The following is a 17,150-nucleotide window of genomic DNA, read 5'->3' as shown; positions in this document are numbered from 1 at the left end:
ACTTGCCTCGCATGCATGAAGCCCTGGGTTCGATTCCTCAGTACCACAAACACAGAAAAAGCCAGAAGCAGTGCTGTGGCTCAAGTGGTCAATGCTAGCCTTGAGGAAAAGATCAGGAACAGTGCCCAGGCCCCGAGTTCAAGCCCCACGACTGGCAAAAAATAAAATAAGATCCATTGAGTTGACGGTCACTTTATTGTCACTTCCCCGCTGAGCCTTTCCCGGCCTGCAGGTCTCAGGGACTTCCTCGGTTAGTTATTTGCAATCGCCTGCAGGACACATGGAAGCAAGCAACAGGTTAATCCTCTTGGCAGAGCTGTGTGAAGCACGCTCCGGCCTCAGTTTCTGTCTCGGTCCCTCCCGGCAGCACGCAGCTTGCTGCCTTACGAGGGGCCATGCTCTCTGCCCGAGGTGTTCTGGAAAAATGGGATCACAGCTTTGCGTTGGTTTTCTGGTGTGAGTCTCATTTGGGTGTTTGGTCAGGGGCGTGTCATCTGTGCATTCCTAAACGCAGGAGACGACGCAGTTTCCCACTGCCGTCTCTGAGGCAGAGTCACGTACTGTGCAGGGGAACTGTAGCTTGCTTTCCAGTGGGTGCTGGGGATTGAACCCATGACCTCTCACTTGCAAAGCACGCACTGTGACCACTCAGTTGCCCTTGTAGTCCCCTTCACCTTTTAACCTGCCAATTTGGAGCAGCAAAGCTGCTGGATGTATAGCCGCAAGGCAGGCCCTGGGCACTGTGGCGGTGTAGGAGTGCAAACTAGGGGCCAGAGGGAAGCCACCATCGTCATTCACCAGGGAGACCACAGAGCCCTCATTCACGGAGAAACCACCGGACGGTTGGGGCCAGAGTGGCGAAGATACCAAGGCTGACACACGGAGTGGAACTCTGGGCTGCGTGAGGAAAGTTGTGGATTGGGAGTAAAACCCTTTTTTTGGTTAGAAGACTATAAAGGAGCTTGTTGTTGTTGTTCTTTGTTTTGGGGGGTGGGGGGGGCAGTACTGATTATTAAACTCAGGGCCTCACACTTGGAAGAGAGGTGCCCCACCTCCTGAGCCATGCCCCTAGGCCCCCTTTTATTTTGCTTTGGTTATTTTCAGGGTAGGTGTCACTTGAAGCCTTGTTTGAAAGTGTTTACGCGCTTCCTGTGTGAGCAGGAATGATGGGGTGAGCTCGGCACCAGCCTTGGGGCTTTAGCCCGGCTGTTGATGGAGATGGAGTCCTGTGAGCTTCTTTGAACCACAATCCCCTGATCTCTGCCTCCCAGGTAGCTGGGATTACAGGCTTGTGCCACCAGCCTGCATGTAGGCTTTTCTTTGTATGGGCATGAAAACCAGAAGACCACACAGAGCTATGAACATTTCAGGATGCAATGACAGGCTTTTGTTGTTGTTGTTGTTTGTTTGTTTTGCCATACCAGGACCTGGGCGCTGTCCCTAAGCTCTCTGGCTCAAGGCTAGCGCTCTACCACGTTGAGCCATAGCATCACTTCCAGTTTTCTGGTGGCTAATTGGAGTTATTAAAAGTCTCATGGATTTTCCTGTACAGGCCGGCTTTGAACCACGATCCTCGGGTCTCAGCCTCCAGAATAGCTAGGATTACAGGTGTGAGCCACCAGTGCCCGGCTAAGACGTCTACTTTTTTTGTTTGTTTGGTTTTGTTTCTTTGCCAGTCCTGGGGCTTGAACTCAGGGCCTGAGCACTGTCCCTGGCTTCCTTTTGCTCAAGGCTAGCACTCTGCCACCTGAGCCACAGCGCCCCTTCTGGCCATTTTCTATATACGTGGTGCTGAGGAATCGAACCCAGGGCTTCATGTATACGAGACGAGCACTTTACCACTAGGCCATATTCCCAGCCCCAAGACTTTTGTAACTGATACACTCCTCTATTCTTTCAGTACTTTGACAAGGACAGGTATTACCTTCGGAGGAAGCAAGCTAGTGACTGCTGAAGGCGAGGTTCCACTGGCCTCTGTGCAGCTGCTGGGCGACCTCCCCCAGTGGGGAGCAGCTGCCTGCACCCCACTCCCGGAATCAGCGCTTGGCATCTGTGCTGCCCCCCTCCCCTCCCGTGAGCACAGGGCCTCCTCCCGCCGCTGCCGCTCCCCACGGCCTGCCCTGCTGTGCCCGCGGGTGGCTGGGCGCAGCTGACACACAAGCTCAGCCAAGAATCTGCCTGCCATCCGTCTACCCAGCTGGCGAGGCTCCCTTAAATTGCTGGGGGGCTGTCCAGGGCTGGACTCCTGCTTTCCCTCTGCCAAGCAGCCATTGTGGCTTCCCAGTAGTTGTTTTAAACCCACAGATGAGATTTTGTTTTTTTTGCCAATCCTAGGGCTTGAACTCTGTCCTGGGACTTTGACCCAGAGCCTGAGCACTGTCTCTGGCTTCTTTTTTATTTCGCTCAAGGCTAGCACTCTGCCACTTGAGCCACACCACCACTTCTGGCCTTTTTTTTTTCCTTATGAGGTACTGAGGAACCGAACCCACGGCTTTATGCAGGCTAGGTGAGCACTCTTACCATTAAGCCACCTTCCCAGCCTGGAACTAATTTCTAATAATCACGGCCGTGGGGATCAGGGATTATCAGGCCTGGACTTTGCAGATGAAAATGACCTTCGTCACACTGGTCGGTAGGCTCTAGGCTTCCACAGGGATAAGCGAAAAATGACACACTTCCTCATTTTTGTGTTTGTTTCGGTGCTTAATTGGAGATAAGAGTCTCCTGAACTTTCCCGCCTAGGCTTGGCTACAAAACACAATCCTCAGCTCTCAGCCTCCTGAGTGGCGGATTATAGGCTGAGCCCTGGCCACCGGGCCGGACCCACTCTTATTGCCTGAGGATGCCTGTTGGGTTGGACCTCCTTGGACAAACTGCCCTCTGTGCTCCTTTTCATTCAGTCTGGGGTCCCGTGGAGGAGGCCTAGCAGGTAGGTAGCCCTTTCCTGCCTAGGTCGAGGAAGGTGGTGGTTCTGCACCCCAAGCTGGCACAGTGCTTGTGTGGGCGCTGGCCCGGTCTGGTTCTTACCGAATTGATCCAGCCGATATAGTTGGACACCCGGGTGAAGACCGAGGGCTTGCGGGGGTAGTTGCAGCCCAGTGTGGAGCCGAAGCTGACGATCCCGTGCACCTGCCACTGGCCGTTGTCTGCTTGGCAGTTCAGTGGGCCCCCGGAGTCGCCCTGAGGAAGCGAGAGTTGGGGGTGAAGGGACGGGATGATGGAGGGAGAGGAGGGGGAGCCCCTGGGAGCCCTGCTTCTCAACCTATGTGTCCCGTTCTACGGGTGTCTTCTGAACTGGCCCCTTGGTGGGCACTACCACTGGAGCTACCATTTCTCCCATGTGCCCTGCCCTGCCTGAGCCCAGCACTTTCTAATCCTTACCCTGCTTCAGGCCCCCCAGAGCCCTGAGCAGTGTCCTGAGGAGCCTTGGCTAAGAAACCGTCTCCAGGAAGGCTTTCGTGGCAGCTTCCGTGAGGTGACTCCCTGAGCCATTAATGGGATTAATTCAACAACGAATCTGGAAGTCACCCCAGAAAGGTGACTTAGCCCGGAGAACACTTGCTCTCTCCTTGGTGTAAGAGGGATGTCAGTAAGGAGCGATCACAGAGAGACCCCAGGAAGGACTTCCCAGCAATGAAGTCAGATGGACACTACAAGGGAAGTCACACACACACACACACACACACACACACACACACACACACACACACACACCCCAGGGACTACAAAGATAAAGGCCCGGAGTGGTGGTGGTGTTGCATTTTGGTGTGGAGTGGGTCACTGTGTGTGTGTGTGTGTGTGTGTGTGTGTGTGTGTGGACTCACGTTGCAGCTGGAGATCACGCCATCGCCGCCGGCACAGATCATGGTGGTCTTCACGGCGCTGCCCCACCAGCTAGATTTCGAGCACGTGGCGAAGTCCACAACCAGTAACCGGCCCTGCTGCAGAATGTCAGGACTGGCACCTCCGGCTGGGTGAGACCAGGGAGAAGGCATTAGAGGGACCCTGCCGTCAACAGAAAGTCATGGCAACTACTGGCTTTTCTCTGCCCAGCACCATTCTTCTTTTGGTTGAGGGCTTGAACTCAGGACTGGGGTGCTGTCCCTGAGCCTTTTGATCTACCACGATGAAGCACAGTACCGCTTCCAGTTTTCTTGTGATTAATTGGCGATAAGGGTCCTATGGACTTTCCTGCCCCAGCTGGCTTCGAACCATGATCATCAGATCTCAGCCTCCTGAGTGGATTACAGGCCTGAGCTGCCAGCATCATTCTTCCTGGTCCCCATAACTTTCTTCCAATGGGAGGAGCAGCTGTTTTGGTGTTTTGTTTTGCTTTGGCCAGTCGTGGGCCTTGGACTCAGGGCCTGAGCACTGCCCGTGCTTCTTTATGCTCAAGGCTAGCACTCTGCCAACTTGAGCCACAGCGCCACTTCTGGCCATTTTCTATATATGTGGTGCTGGGGAATCGAACCCAGGGCCTCATGTATACGAGGCGAGCATTCTTGCCACTAGGCTATATCCCCAGCCCGTGCAGCTGGCTTTGCCTGTACTTGATTGGTTAGTGTTATGGCCACTGCTGATTGGTTCAGGGGTGAGCACCTGACTCAAGCTAAGCCAATGAGCTTCTTTGTCTGGGAATTTGGGCTGGACACTGAGATCCCAGCCCAGGGTGCTGTTGGTGGTGGTGAGACAGACCTTAGAGAAATCCTGAGGGAGTGTTCATTTCATGTCTAACAGGTTTGCAGTCCTTAATCCTAACCTTTCCTGATGTATGACTCTTCCTTTTTAGCGTGCGGGTCCTGGGGCTTGAACTCAGAGCCTCAGAGCTCTCACTTGGAATTTTTGCTTCAGGCTAGCACTTTACCACTGGACTTCTCCACTGCAAGCTTTTGGTTGGAGACAAGAATCTCTCGGATTTGTCTGCCTGGGCTGGCTTTGAACTTCCATCCTCAGATCTCAGTCTCATGAGTAGCTAGGAGTACAGGTGTGAGCCACTGGCGCCTGACTCCACGTGCCTTAGTTTCAGGGTCTAAGTGCTCCCCGTGGGGCCATCTTCCCTTCTCTCAGCAACCTGTGACGCAGGGAAGGTTACCCAGAGGTCTCCATTTTACAGCTGAGGAAACCAGAGGAGGTCACACCGCTAACCGGGGAAGGGCCGAGACTTGATTCCGGGCGGACTCCCCCGTGCGAGGGCAAGACCGCCCGGCTTGCACTTACTCTGCAGCCTGCCCCAGCCCGTCACGTAGCAGGGGTAGTTGTTGGGGAGAATGGTGCCGGCCTGTGGGAGTTGGGCCAGCTGGATCTTGTAACTCAGGGCAACGTGGCTGGCCAGTTTGAGCACGGCGATGTCGTTGCTGGATCGGGGAAGAGGTAGAGAGTGAGGAGCGTGGATCCCTCCGACCTACCCTGTCATTTCCCCGTGGGTGGCAATGATCCGATGGCATGGGTGGGCCGGGCACTTCCAAGACGAGGAGGAGCTTGTTGAAAGGGGGGCGGGGACAGACTGTCCTCCTTCCTGTCCGCCCCGAGGTCTGCGGCCGCACCCTGCCCCGTGTCCCCCCCAGCAGGGACTGGACACGGGATCAGGGGAAACCCCGGGTGCCCAGGGACCCCCAGGGATCACCGGTAGGAGGCCCAGGCGTCCCACTGTCCCTCCTCCCCCGCCCCAGGGGCACCTCACTCAGGTGACTTTGGGGCTGGCTCCTTTCTCTCCCTTCAGAAGGAAGGAACAAAGGAGGGGTGGGTGGGCTTGAGTCCCCTCCGTGCCCCCACCGGGAGAGAACGTACCCTTGGGAGATCTGGTTGGGGTCCCAGTTCTCGTGCACGATGTGCTTGGAGACCGCGACGGCCAGCGAGCCGGGCTCCGCCGTGGAGAGGCTGTGCCGCCCCAGCACCACGCGGTAGGTCAGGGTATTGCTGGGAGGGGCCACGAGAAGAGGTCAGCGCCCTCTTTTCTGGGCAAGGACACCCCCCAAGCCACCGCTAGGAGAGCGCCTACTGGGACCTGGGGATTTTCTTCCCTGGGGCCGCCATTTAGTTACGGCATGAATAGCGGAACCCAAAACTGGGATCACCCCGACTGTCCTGTCCCGCTTACGAGCTATGATATGTAACGACAGTTGGACTGCTAGAGCTGGGTGCTGCTGGCTCACGCCTGTCATCCTAACCACCCAGGAGGCTGAGATCTGAGGACTGCGGTTCAAAGCCAGCCTGAGCAGATAACCCCAAAAGTCTCCTATCTTCACCAGTGAACCACCAAAAAGCTGGAAGTGGCAATGTGGCGTAAGTGGCAAAAAGCCAAGGGACAATGTGAGGCCTTGAGTTCAAGCCCCAGTACTGGCACACACGCAGACGAAACTCGTCCTCATGTAAACTCTGCTGTTTTACGGAGGGAATGGGAGAAACAGCATTTATTTGCCCTGTGAAGCTTTTTTTTGGGGGGGGGGAGGGGTCTGGTACTGAGGCTTGAACTCAGGGTCTTGAGCTCTTAGGTAGCTTTCTTGCTCAAGACTAGTGTGCTCTACCACTTGAACCAAGCCTCCATCCCCATCTTCTTGCTGGTTAGTGGGAGATAAGGGTCTCTTAGATTTGTCTGTCCTGGCTGATTTTGAACTGCAATCCTCAGATCCCAGCCTCCTGAGTAGCTAGGATTACAGGTGTGAACCACTTGTGCCTGGTACAGCATTTTCTAATTTATTCCCTTACCTCTCCTCTCATTTTTTTGTTTGTTTGTTTGTTTGTATGTTGTTGTTGTTTGTTTGTTTTTGTTGGTCATGAGGCTTGGACTCTGGGCCTGGGCAGAACTCTTTCCCTCAAGGCTAGTGCTCTACCACTTGAGCCACAGTTCCACTCCTGGTTTGTTTTCTGGTGGTTCATTGGAGATAAGAGTCTCATGAACTTCTTTTTGGCGGGGCTGGCTTTGAACCTCCATCCTCAGGATTATAGGAGCCAGCCACCGGTACCTGGTGCAGCATTTTCTAATTTATTCCCTCACCTCTCACTTTTCTATGGGGAAGGCAAGGCCCAGCAAGGGTTCAGTGAGCATCCAGACCCAGGCCTCCATTCCTACCCGCCCCACCGCCCACTCCTACATCTTGTAAATCAGGTTGGGGGTGGGCCCATCATCCGCAGACCCAATAGAACCAAGGGAGGCGTTCTGGCCAATGGAGGTAAGCTGGAGTCCCAGGGGAGGAGGAGGACCAGTGAACAAGGTGCAGGCCTTGTTCTCACCTTTGTGGGCCTTTCCCCCCTCTCTCCTAGTCCTAGGGCTTGAACTCGGGACCTGGGCGCTATCCCTGAGCTCTTTTTGCTCAAGGCGAGTACTCTATTACTTGAGCCACAGCTCCACTTCCAGCTTTTTCTAGAAAAGGAGATAAGAGCCGGGAGATGAGAGTCTCACAGACTTTCCTGCCCGGGCTGGCTCCGCCCTGCAATCCTCAGATCCCAGCCTCCTGAGTAGCTAGGATTACAGACGTGAGCCACTCACGGCCAGCCCTCGTGGGCCTTTTGGATAGGTATATATGCTTTAATTAACCTTTACTGAGCATGTACTGTGTGCCTGACCCTGGAGTGCCCAATCTCATTTGTCCATGCTGAACTCTGTTATCCTCTTATCTCTGTTATTCCGTTTTTGCTGGAGATGCTATTGGAGAAGTCTCTTCAGTTGCCAAAGGAACACAACCTCGTGTTCCCACAAGATCTCTGGTTGTCCCCCTTTCCCCTCCCCACGGCCAGAGCTGAGCTTCCCCCCCCTCCCAGTATCTAGGGCACTCAAGCCACACCATGTATGACCTGACCCACGTGACGTCATAGATGGACTGGCGTCTGTGTGGCTGCCCGGCGAGCGGAGATGAGGTGTGGGGAGGAGGGGCAGCCAGGGCAAAGCGGTTACCTGATGCAGTGGGCGGCTGTTACCACCCAGTTCGTGGCCACCAGGAAGCCTCCACAGGTGTGGTACCACCGGCCACTGGAGGTGTACTGCAGGGAAACCTGGGGGAGAATCACAGGGGTGCTGGTAGCTGGGAGAAGGGCTGGAGCTAGGTGAGGGGCACCCCTCAAGTGCAGAGCTTAAGAGGGTGCCCAACTTCCAACTAGAAGACAAAACCATTGTAATGTTTTGGTTTTGTTTCCTTGTGAACTCAGAGCTGCGTGATTGCCCTTAGTTATTTTCTTTTTTAACTCAAGGCGAATGCGCTACCACTTGAACCACACCTCTCCATGTCCAGCTTTGGGCTGGTTTCTAGGAGATAAGAGTCTCTCAGATTTGTCTGCCTGGGTTGGCTTTGAACCATGATCCTTGGAGCTCAGCCTCCTGAGTAACTAGGACTACAAGCGTGAGCCACTAGCATGGGGCTTCCATGCTTTACGGAATTTAAAATATAAAAACACCAACCAAACCCTTTTAGGATGGGGTGGTGGTTGCATGCCTGTAATCTCAGCGCTCACAGAGGCTGGGACAGGATGATGAGTTCAGACCAGCCGGGGCTGCATGCCTCAAAAAAACCAAAATAACACCACCGCCAAGCAAACACTCCTCAAAACAACATCAGACACTTACACAGGCTACGAAAACATAACTGTTGAGAACACCTCTCTGAAATTGGTGCCTCGAGACCTTCCTTCTTTTTTTTTTTTTTTGCCAGTCCTGGGCCTTGGACTCAGGGCCTGAGCACTGTCCCTGGCTTCTTCCCGCTCAAGGCTAGCACTCTGCCACTTGAGCCACAGCGCCGCTTCTGGCCGTTTTCCGTATATGTGGTGCTGGGGAATCGAACCTAGGGCCTCGTGTATCCGAGCCAGGCACTCTTGCCGCTAGGCTATATCCCCAGCCCGAGAGACCTTCCTTCTTAGGAGAGAGAAGCTTTTTATTTCTCCAGTGCAAAATGTCTAAAAGCAAACTCTTAACATCTCCTCCTCTCGCCCCTCCCCCACCCCACTCTTTCCCCAGACTTCTCTGTCCTGCTCTATGGCCCCACTCTGCGTGCCGTCCAGTATTTAGATCTTGATATCACTATGATTACAGCAAACCCACCTTAGTCACAGACTTTTAAGTTGTCGTTTTGACAAGGGGTGGTTAAAAAAAAAAAAAAGTCCAAAACCAAGACCTAAAAATTCCCAGCATGCACGGTGCCGCTCTGTGAGTGGGGAGAAGCTCTCAATCAATCTCGAGTGATCATCGGTTGTATTTAAATTACTGTGTGATCTGCTCGGGTGTTTTCCTTGTTAATTTTGTGAAAATCTGCCTCCCTAAAAAGCCAATGGTTGGGGCTGGGGATATGGCCTAGTGGCAAGAGTGCTTGCTTTGTATACATGAGGCCCTGGGTTTGATTCCCCAGCACCACATATACAGAAAATGGCCAGAAGTGGTGCTGTGGCTCAAGTGGCAGAGTGCTAGCCTTGAGCAAAAAGAAAGCCAGGGACAGTGCTCAGGCCCTGAGTTCAAGGCCCAGGACTGGCAAAAAAAAAAAAAAAAAAAAGCCAATGGTGCCCAGCACACACTTGTAATCTTAGATCCTCAAGAGGCTGGGGGTCTAGGGCTGGGAATATGGCCTAGTGGCAAGGGTGCTTGCCTCGTATACATGAAGCCCTGGGTTCGATTCCTCAGCACCACATATATAGAAAAAGGCCAGAAGTGGCGCTGTGGCTCAAGCGGTAGAGTGCTAGCCTTGAGCAAAAAGCTAGGGACAGGGCTGGGGATATGGCCTAGTGGCAAGAGTGCTTGCCTCCTATACATGAGGCCCTGGGTTCAATTCCCCAGCACCACATATACAGAAAATGGCCAGAAGTGGCGCTGTGGCTCAAGTGGCAGAGTGCTAGCCTTGAGCAAAAAGAAGCCAGGGACAGTGCTCAGGCCCTGAGTCCAAGCCCCAGGACTGGCAAAAAAAAAAAAAAAAAAAAAAAAAAAAGCTAGGGACAGTGCTCAGGCCCTGAGTTCAAGCCCCAGGACTGGCAACAAATGAAACAAAACAAAATTACCAGCAAAAAAAAAGGAAAGAAAGAAAACTTGACTGGAGGCACAGCTCAAGTAAAGCTCTGAGTACAAACCTGGTACCAGGAAAGCAAGCAAGCAAGGGATGAAGAGAGAGAGAGGGGAGGGGGGGAAGGAAGTGAGAGAGAACCAAAAGAAAAATGGTACCCCAAAAGTAAGATCAAAGAATATGTTTAATGACAGAGTGAGAATTTTATATTTATATTTTGGGGAGGTAGCGTGGCTTCAGGGGAGTTAGGTTCAGTGCTGAACTCTCCACATGCTGCCTCTTTGGGGCCAGAAGATACCAAGGGTTTACTGAACATTAAGGTAAGGGGACATTTAACTGCTAGCACTGACTTACCTGTAGGTAGGGGTTAATTTGCATAAGCAACACAGATTGGCTCATTGGAGCAAGGAACATTTGCATAGGGTTGATGAGTGGTTCCTTGGAATAACTATCTGTAAGCAAGCATCTGATTGGCTGACATTAAGAACAGCTGTGGATCTGTCTGGGAAGTAGGCGGGGCAGCAGCTTACTGAAGCAGGAGGAGGCATTTATTCCTGAGTTTTCACTCCTTCTCATCTTGGCCAACCTAGCAGATCCCACAAAGCGGTGATGGGAAATGAGTGAGGGTAGGAAGAAGAATGGACGGGTGGCTGACTCACCTGCCAAGGCCAGCTGTTGGGTACTGCCTCCTGGCCTCCAACCACCCGGCCCAGGTCGGGTAAGGAAGCAGCAAGCCCATAGCTGATGGCTGGGGGGAGAGAAAGGAAGGATCATGGGTGTGGACACTGTGACCCAAGAAATGAAAACCACAGGTGTCGCATACCCAACCAGCGCAGAATTCCTTGTTCTAGAAGGACCCCAAGAGGTCAGAGCCCCCCTGCCCTTTGGACCCGAGGATGGACAGCACATTCTCTGGATGATAGGACTTACCTCCAGCCACCAATGCAGACAGCAGCAAGGTCCTGATCATGGCGGGTGCTTGGGGTTGTGTGAACCTGGCCCTGTCTCGGCCCAGGTTTTATGAGCAGCCTTATCAGCATTAGATACACGAGGAACACACAAGATGGAGATTTTCTCAAACTCCCATGCGATAAAGAGCTGCTGTCCAAATACTTTTCTTTTCTGTTGCCATCCACCTGTTAACCTGGGATAGGTTGAGCTATCTTTGACCAAAGATAGATATGGAAATATGGGTTCTGGGGCTGGGGATATAGCCTAGTGGCAAGAGTGCCTGCCTCGGATACACGAGGCCCTAGGTTCGATTCCCCAGCACCACATATACAGAAAACGGCCAGAAGCGGCGCTGTGGCTCAAGTGGCAGAGTGCTAGCCTTGAGCAGGAAGAAGCCAGGGACAGTGCTCAGGCCCTGAGTCCAAGGCCCACGACTGGCCAAAAAAAAAAAGAAATATGGGTTCTACTTGCTTTCAAGAGATTGCATTGTGTATTGAGAAAAATAAAAAGATAAGTTGCCGGTCCTTGGGATTTTTTTTTTTTTTTTTTTGCCAGTCCTGGGCCTTGGACTCAGGGCCTGAGCACTGTCCTTGGCTTCTTCCCGCTCAAGGCTAGCACTCTGCCACCTGAGCCACAGCTCCCCTTCTGGCCGTTTCCCATATATGTGGTGCTGGGGAATTGAACAGAGAGCTTCATGTGTAGGAGGCAAGCACTCTTGCCACTAGGCCATATTCCCAGCCCATGGGATTTTAATTTAATAATAATTAAAAAGAAAACAACCTCAATTCGGGCCTGGGCTCTGTCCCTGAGCCTCTTTGTGCCCAAGGCTAGTCCTCTACTACTTGAGCCACAGCTCCACTTTTGGCTTTTTCTGAATAGTTTCTTGGACGTAAGAGTTTCATGGACATTTCTGCCCAGGCTGGCTTTGAACTGCAATCCTCCTATCTCTGTCTCCTGAGTAGGTAGGATGGAGTACGTGGGGGATGATAGCATCAGGAGATGTTTTTGGTTGTTGGGGCTGGAGGTGGTATCATTGGCATCGAAAGGGTAGAGAACAGAGAGGCTCCTGGAGATTTTGTCCCAGGTTTTATTTTGCGATACCCAGGACAAGAAAGGTGCCAGTGGCTCATGCCTGTAATCCTAGCTGTTCAGGAGGCTGAGATCTGAGCATCCCAGTTCGAAGCCAGCCTAGGAAGGCAAATGTGAGAGTCTTCTCTGAAATACACACGCCAAAAGTGGAGGTGTAGATATAGTGGTAGAGTGCTAGCCACAAGCGAAAAAGCCAGGTAAGAGCGTAAGGTCTTGAGTTCAAAACCACTGTTTGAAATGGCACAAAAAAGAAAGGGCTGGGAACATGGCCTAGTGGTAGAGTACTTGCCTAGCATGAGCCCTGGGTTCCATTCCTCAGTACCACATATAGAGAAAAAGCCAGAAGTGGCGCTGTGGCTCGAGTGGTAGAGAGCTAGCCTTGAGCAGAAAGAAACCGGGGACAGTGTTCAGGTCCTGAGTTCAAGCTCCTGGATTGGCACAAAAAAGAAAGAAAGAAAGAAAGAAAATTCGGCCTGTCAGTATGATGCATAGGTAAGAAATGACGGGGAAAGGACTTTGTCATCTCCTAAGGGCATGCTAAGGGGATGGAGATTGGGCTGTAGATCTGTTGAGTTGGGATAGTACCAGATCCAGGGCGAGGGTCCCAACTCTACCTTCAACATGTGAAACCCTTGAACTTTTGTGTCTTTTGACTGTAGCAGTGACAAGAGCAACCATTTCTGAAGTCCCATATTTTATCTGTTTGTTTTTTTTTTTTTTTTTTGCCAGTCCTGGTCCTTGGACTCAAGGACTGAGCACTGTCCCTGGCTTCTTTTTGCTCAAGACTAGCACTCGGCGCCACTTCTGGCCGTCTTCTGTATATGTGGTGCTGGGGAATCGAACCCAGGGCTTTGAAGGGGGGAATGAAGAGTTAAAGTAAACCCCATTTTTCAGGCAGCCCCTGTTTTGTTGTCTGTTTAAACTATGAGCAAACCCAGGACAAGCTTATTAGGGCCCAGCCGGTCAAGAACTCTAACCGCTGGGAATGCTTAACTCTAACCGCCCCTAGAATGCCTCGAACCCTGAGCCAATCAGATTTGTACCCGTGTCCTAATCTTGCTTGCTTGAACACCTGATTGCTGTAACTTTGTTTTTTTGCCTTTATAAGCCCTGTGCAATCGCAGCTCGGGGCTTCCTCCTAACCTCCGCTGTGTCGGTGGGTAGGACGAGGCCCGGGCCACGGCCCGCTTGAATAAAGCCTTGCCTTGCTTTTGCATTTCGGAACGTCTGAGTCTCGGTGGCCTTCTTGGTGGTCGTTTTGCGACTTGGCATAACAGGCTTCATGTATACGAGGCAAGCACTCTTGCCAGTAGGTCATATTCCCAGCCCCCATATTTTATCTGTGATGCTAATGTGAATGTGGCATGCTGTGGCCATGTATCTGTTTGCTTTAACATAAAAGTAGTCTTGTCAGTGTGAGGCCATGGAACAAACACCAGTTTGGCACATGCCATGGGCTTGCTCTTTGACCTTGGGCAAATCACTTGTGCCTTCTTGTGCCTAGCTGCAGAATAGTGAAAGAAACACATGCCCAGCCTGCCTCGACGCATGGCTGCGGGGACTGCAAAGGGACACAGACTTCTCAGACACCAACAAGTCATTCACTGGGTCACAAAATGACCGCGTCTTGGAGTCAGGCTGGCTTCAGGTGCCACTGGATTCGGGGCTCGGACGATGTGTCCAGGACTTGAGTTCTTTGTGACTTTTGGCTCTGTTTTCTGCTGTGGTGTTTGCTCTCAGGCTCCACTAGTTGCCCAAAGCTCCAGACTGCACCTTCCTCTGGTTCAAGGAACAGGACAGACCCTTTGGGTCCAGTGTGTCTCTACTTAGGAACTACTGCCACTTGGGAGCTGGCCGATTCTTAGTTTGGGGGGCTTTGGAGGGTGCTTGCCAACATTCTTGGGTCCCATGCACAAGGTACTGGTAGCCTTTACCTGTCGTGGCAAACTAAAAATGTCTCTGCCATTGTCAAATGTAGTTTGGGGCACAAGTTACCCCCTCTTCCCTTTCCGTCCCATTTTGTTCTAGGAGCCCATTCCATGAGTGAGGGAGAACCTTTGGTAGCTCTACCCGCCCCCATCCTACAAGCTCTTTGAATGGACCTGCATCTGGTCACATGACTACCCTTGAACCAATGGTTGTCCTGGTAGAGAGGATGCAGTGCAGTGATTGGCCAGGCCTGGAGCACATGCTTGATCCTGGATAGTGAGGCTTTCCTACACAAATAGGATGATGCAGGTGTGGCTCTGCCCCCATAATCTCAGTGCCGGGAGGAAGAGGGGAGGTGGCAGGAGGGGAGGGGAGAACAAGGAGCCAGAACAGCTCATTCTGTCTCTCAGCAACCTCTTGTTTATTTTGTGTGGGGGTTGGGGGGGGGTTGGGCATTTGAACTCTGGGTTTCAAGCTTGCAAGGCCGGTAGGACTGCTGTTTTGTCCGACAAGATGGCAGAGGGTCAAGTCCTAAACTGGGACGTGTGTCCTTGGGGCCCTGATGCAGGTGTGATGTTCTCATGGGTTCATAACCCCTGTGGAAAGTAGCTCCCTGGCTCGGAAGCGAGACACAGGGGTGGCAGAGGCTGGAAAGGCAGATCCTCCCAGCCGCAGCCCAGCGGCTCCGCGCCTGCAGCTTCACTGAGGTTTCCAGGCGGCCCCGACTGCTGCACAGGAAGATGTGAGCTTAGCATCTTGCTGATGAGCCCCACACCATGCCAGTGCCCTCCGTCCCTGGCGTCCGTCCGCGGTTAAGGCCAGACAGCCAATGTTTTGGGCTTGCCACAGGCCATCTGCTCTTCAGTGCCAAGCAGACAGATGGACATCGCTGGCATCCAATAAAACTTTATTTATAAAACAGATTCAGCTCTCAGGCTCTCATTTGCCACGAAGTCACGAAAAACGAAGTCCGGCACACAGAATCACAATAACAGAATGTCTTCACATCTCCTTCCTCGGTGGGAGATATGGGTTCAAATGTAATGACTTTATAATGCAGCTAGGTGTATTTATTTTGGTCAGCTGTGGGGCTTGAACTCACTGCCTGGATGCTCTTTTTGCTCAAGCCTAGTGCTCTACCACTTTGAGCCACAGTGCCACTTCTGGTTTTTGAGAGGTTAGTTGGAGACAAAAGTCCCACTTTGGCTTTGTTGGTAGAGTGTTTGCCTTGCATGCATGAAACCCTGGGTTAGAGTCTTCAGTACCACATAAACAGAAAAAGCCAGAAGTGGCACTGTGGCTGGAGAGGTAGAGTGCTAGCCTTGAGCACACACACACAAAAAAAGAAGCCAGGGATAGTGCTCAGGCCCTGAGTTCAAGCCCTAGGATTGGCCCCAAAAACAAAAATCTCATTTGCAGAACTTTGTTTGGGCTGGGAATGTGGCTTAGAGGTAGAGTGCTTGCCTAGCATACACAAACCCAGGGTCTATTCCTCAGCACCACAGCCAAAAGTGGCGCAAAAGGTAGAGTGCTAGCCTTGAGCAAAAAGAAGCCAGGGACAGTGCTCAGGCCCTGAGTCCAAGTCCCAGGACTGGCAAAAACAAACAAACAACAACAACAAAAAAGTCTCACTGGAACTTTTCTGCTCAGGCTGGCTTTGAACCTCTATCCTGGGATCTCAGCTTGCCTGTCTGCCTGTCTTCCTTCCTTCCTTTCTTCCTTCCTTCCTTCCTTCCTTCCTTCCTTCCTTCCTTCCTTCCTTCCTTCCTTCCTCCCTCCCTCCCTTGTTGGGGTCAGCTCTGCCTTTAAGGGGCCACAGCTGACCTTGGCCTGCCCCTCCCCTTCCTGCCTTTGGCAGGAAGAGAAGGCCCTGCTCCTGGGGCAGCAGTGTGTAATGGAGGGGTACCCCAGGGGCCCATCTTTGGGGGGGCTGGGCCTCTGCCCCCGAGGGAGGTCCCCTGACATCACTTGATGGATAGCCCTCTGTGACCAATCTGCAATCCCTCTCTTGTGCCCGCCCTCGGGGGTATATCTGGGGGGCTCCTCATTTGAATAAACAGAACGTCCCAGAGACGTCTCTGAGATATCACGCACTCATCTCTTCCTTGGGCTGGCCAGTATGGAGCTCTCACACCCACACACGCCCCGAGGCTAAACCCCGAGACCCCACTCCAGCGTCAATACCCTACCGGCCGGGGGGACGTGAGAGAATAGGTATGGATCCCCCACGGAAGAGTTAGGTAAGCCCAGGACCCCTCCCCACGTGTTGGGGAGGGATAGAGCTAAGCCTGGCAAATTTAAAAACCAACACTCCCTCCCTCCCTCCCTCCCTTCCCCCTCCCTCCTTCCCTCCCTTCCCCCTCCCTCCTTCCCTCCCTTCCCCCTCCTTTCTCTCTTTTTTTGTTTCTTTTTGGGGTGTGTGTGTGTGTGTGTGTGTGTGTGTGTGTGTGTTAGTACTGGGGCTTGAACTCGGGACCTGGGTACTGTCCCTTAGCTTTTGTTGCTGAAGGCCGGCACTCTCTCACTTGAGCCACAGCTCCATCTCCAGCTTTCTGGGTGATTAGTTGGAGATTAAAGTCCCACAGATTTCCTGGCTGAGCTGGCTTCCACCTGTGATCTTCACCCCTCAGCCTGCTGAGCAGCTGGGATTATAGGCGTGAGCCACCAGCCCCCCGTCCTGTCTTTTCACGGGTGATTTTCAGGATAAAGACTTCCAGCCCCCGGCTCACCCTCTGCCAGTGTTTTGGGCTTTCTGTCGTCACTGGAATCACAGGCCTTGCTCACAGAGCCGCCGTGGCCAGCTTCTTCCTCCTGGACATTGCTGTCCAGGCTAGCCTGGAACCGGGACCGTCCTGATCTCGGCCTCTCACATTGCTTAGGATGCCAGGCTTCTGCCAGTGCACCTAGTGATGGGTAGAGGAGGAATTCTCATGTTCTTTTCTGTTGGGGCTGGCCTGGAACTGCCATCCTTCTGTTTTCTGTCTTTGGAGTGGTTCGGGTGACAGGCGTGGGCCTGGAGCGAGGCTTCGAGCCTCTTGGAGCCGCAGGCCTTTCCTCTGGGGAGGGGATCTTGGGCGGGTGTCCTGCTGCTTGGTGTGACAGGCTGGGAGAAGCCCTTGGACGGTGGCTACACATGGCAGTGAGGGTGGACCTTGTCTAAGAGGACACAAAATGGTGGCTGAGAGTGGGGAACCAGGAAGTCCAGCA

The 17,150-nt window shown here is 52.9% G+C and overlaps 2 protein-coding genes across 3 annotated transcripts in view; both read right to left on the bottom strand.

Annotated features, from left to right (window-relative positions):
• Positions 1-178: 178 nt before the first annotated feature.
• LOC125354600 (chymotrypsin-like elastase family member 2A) lies at positions 179-10,959 on the bottom strand. The gene is made up of 8 exons (XM_048350282.1): positions 10,905-10,959; positions 10,634-10,722; positions 7,892-7,989; positions 5,788-5,916; positions 5,218-5,354; positions 3,825-3,970; positions 3,028-3,180; positions 179-269 (listed from the first exon to the last, which is right to left on the bottom strand). Exons 1-8 carry the CDS (start codon positions 10,942-10,944, stop codon positions 252-254), a joined length of 810 nt encoding a protein of 269 aa, XP_048206239.1. The 5' UTR covers positions 10,945-10,959; the 3' UTR covers positions 179-251.
• Efhd2 (EF-hand domain family member D2) overlaps positions 8,300-17,150 on the bottom strand; it is a 35,697-nt gene continuing 26,846 nt past the window's right edge. For both annotated transcript variants that reach the window (XR_007211511.1, XR_007211510.1), the window contains exon 6: positions 8,300-8,311. The gene's annotated coding sequence lies outside the window, so the exon portion shown is untranslated. The remainder of the gene's footprint in view (positions 8,312-17,150) is intronic.

The sequence above is a fragment of the Perognathus longimembris genome, chromosome 7, assembly GCF_023159225.1.
Source record: "Perognathus longimembris pacificus isolate PPM17 chromosome 7, ASM2315922v1, whole genome shotgun sequence".
Taxonomy (NCBI): Eukaryota; Metazoa; Chordata; class Mammalia; order Rodentia; family Heteromyidae; genus Perognathus; species Perognathus longimembris.
The sequence above is the reverse complement of the archived record's forward strand: the minus strand, read 5'-3'. Positions and strand labels throughout refer to the sequence as shown.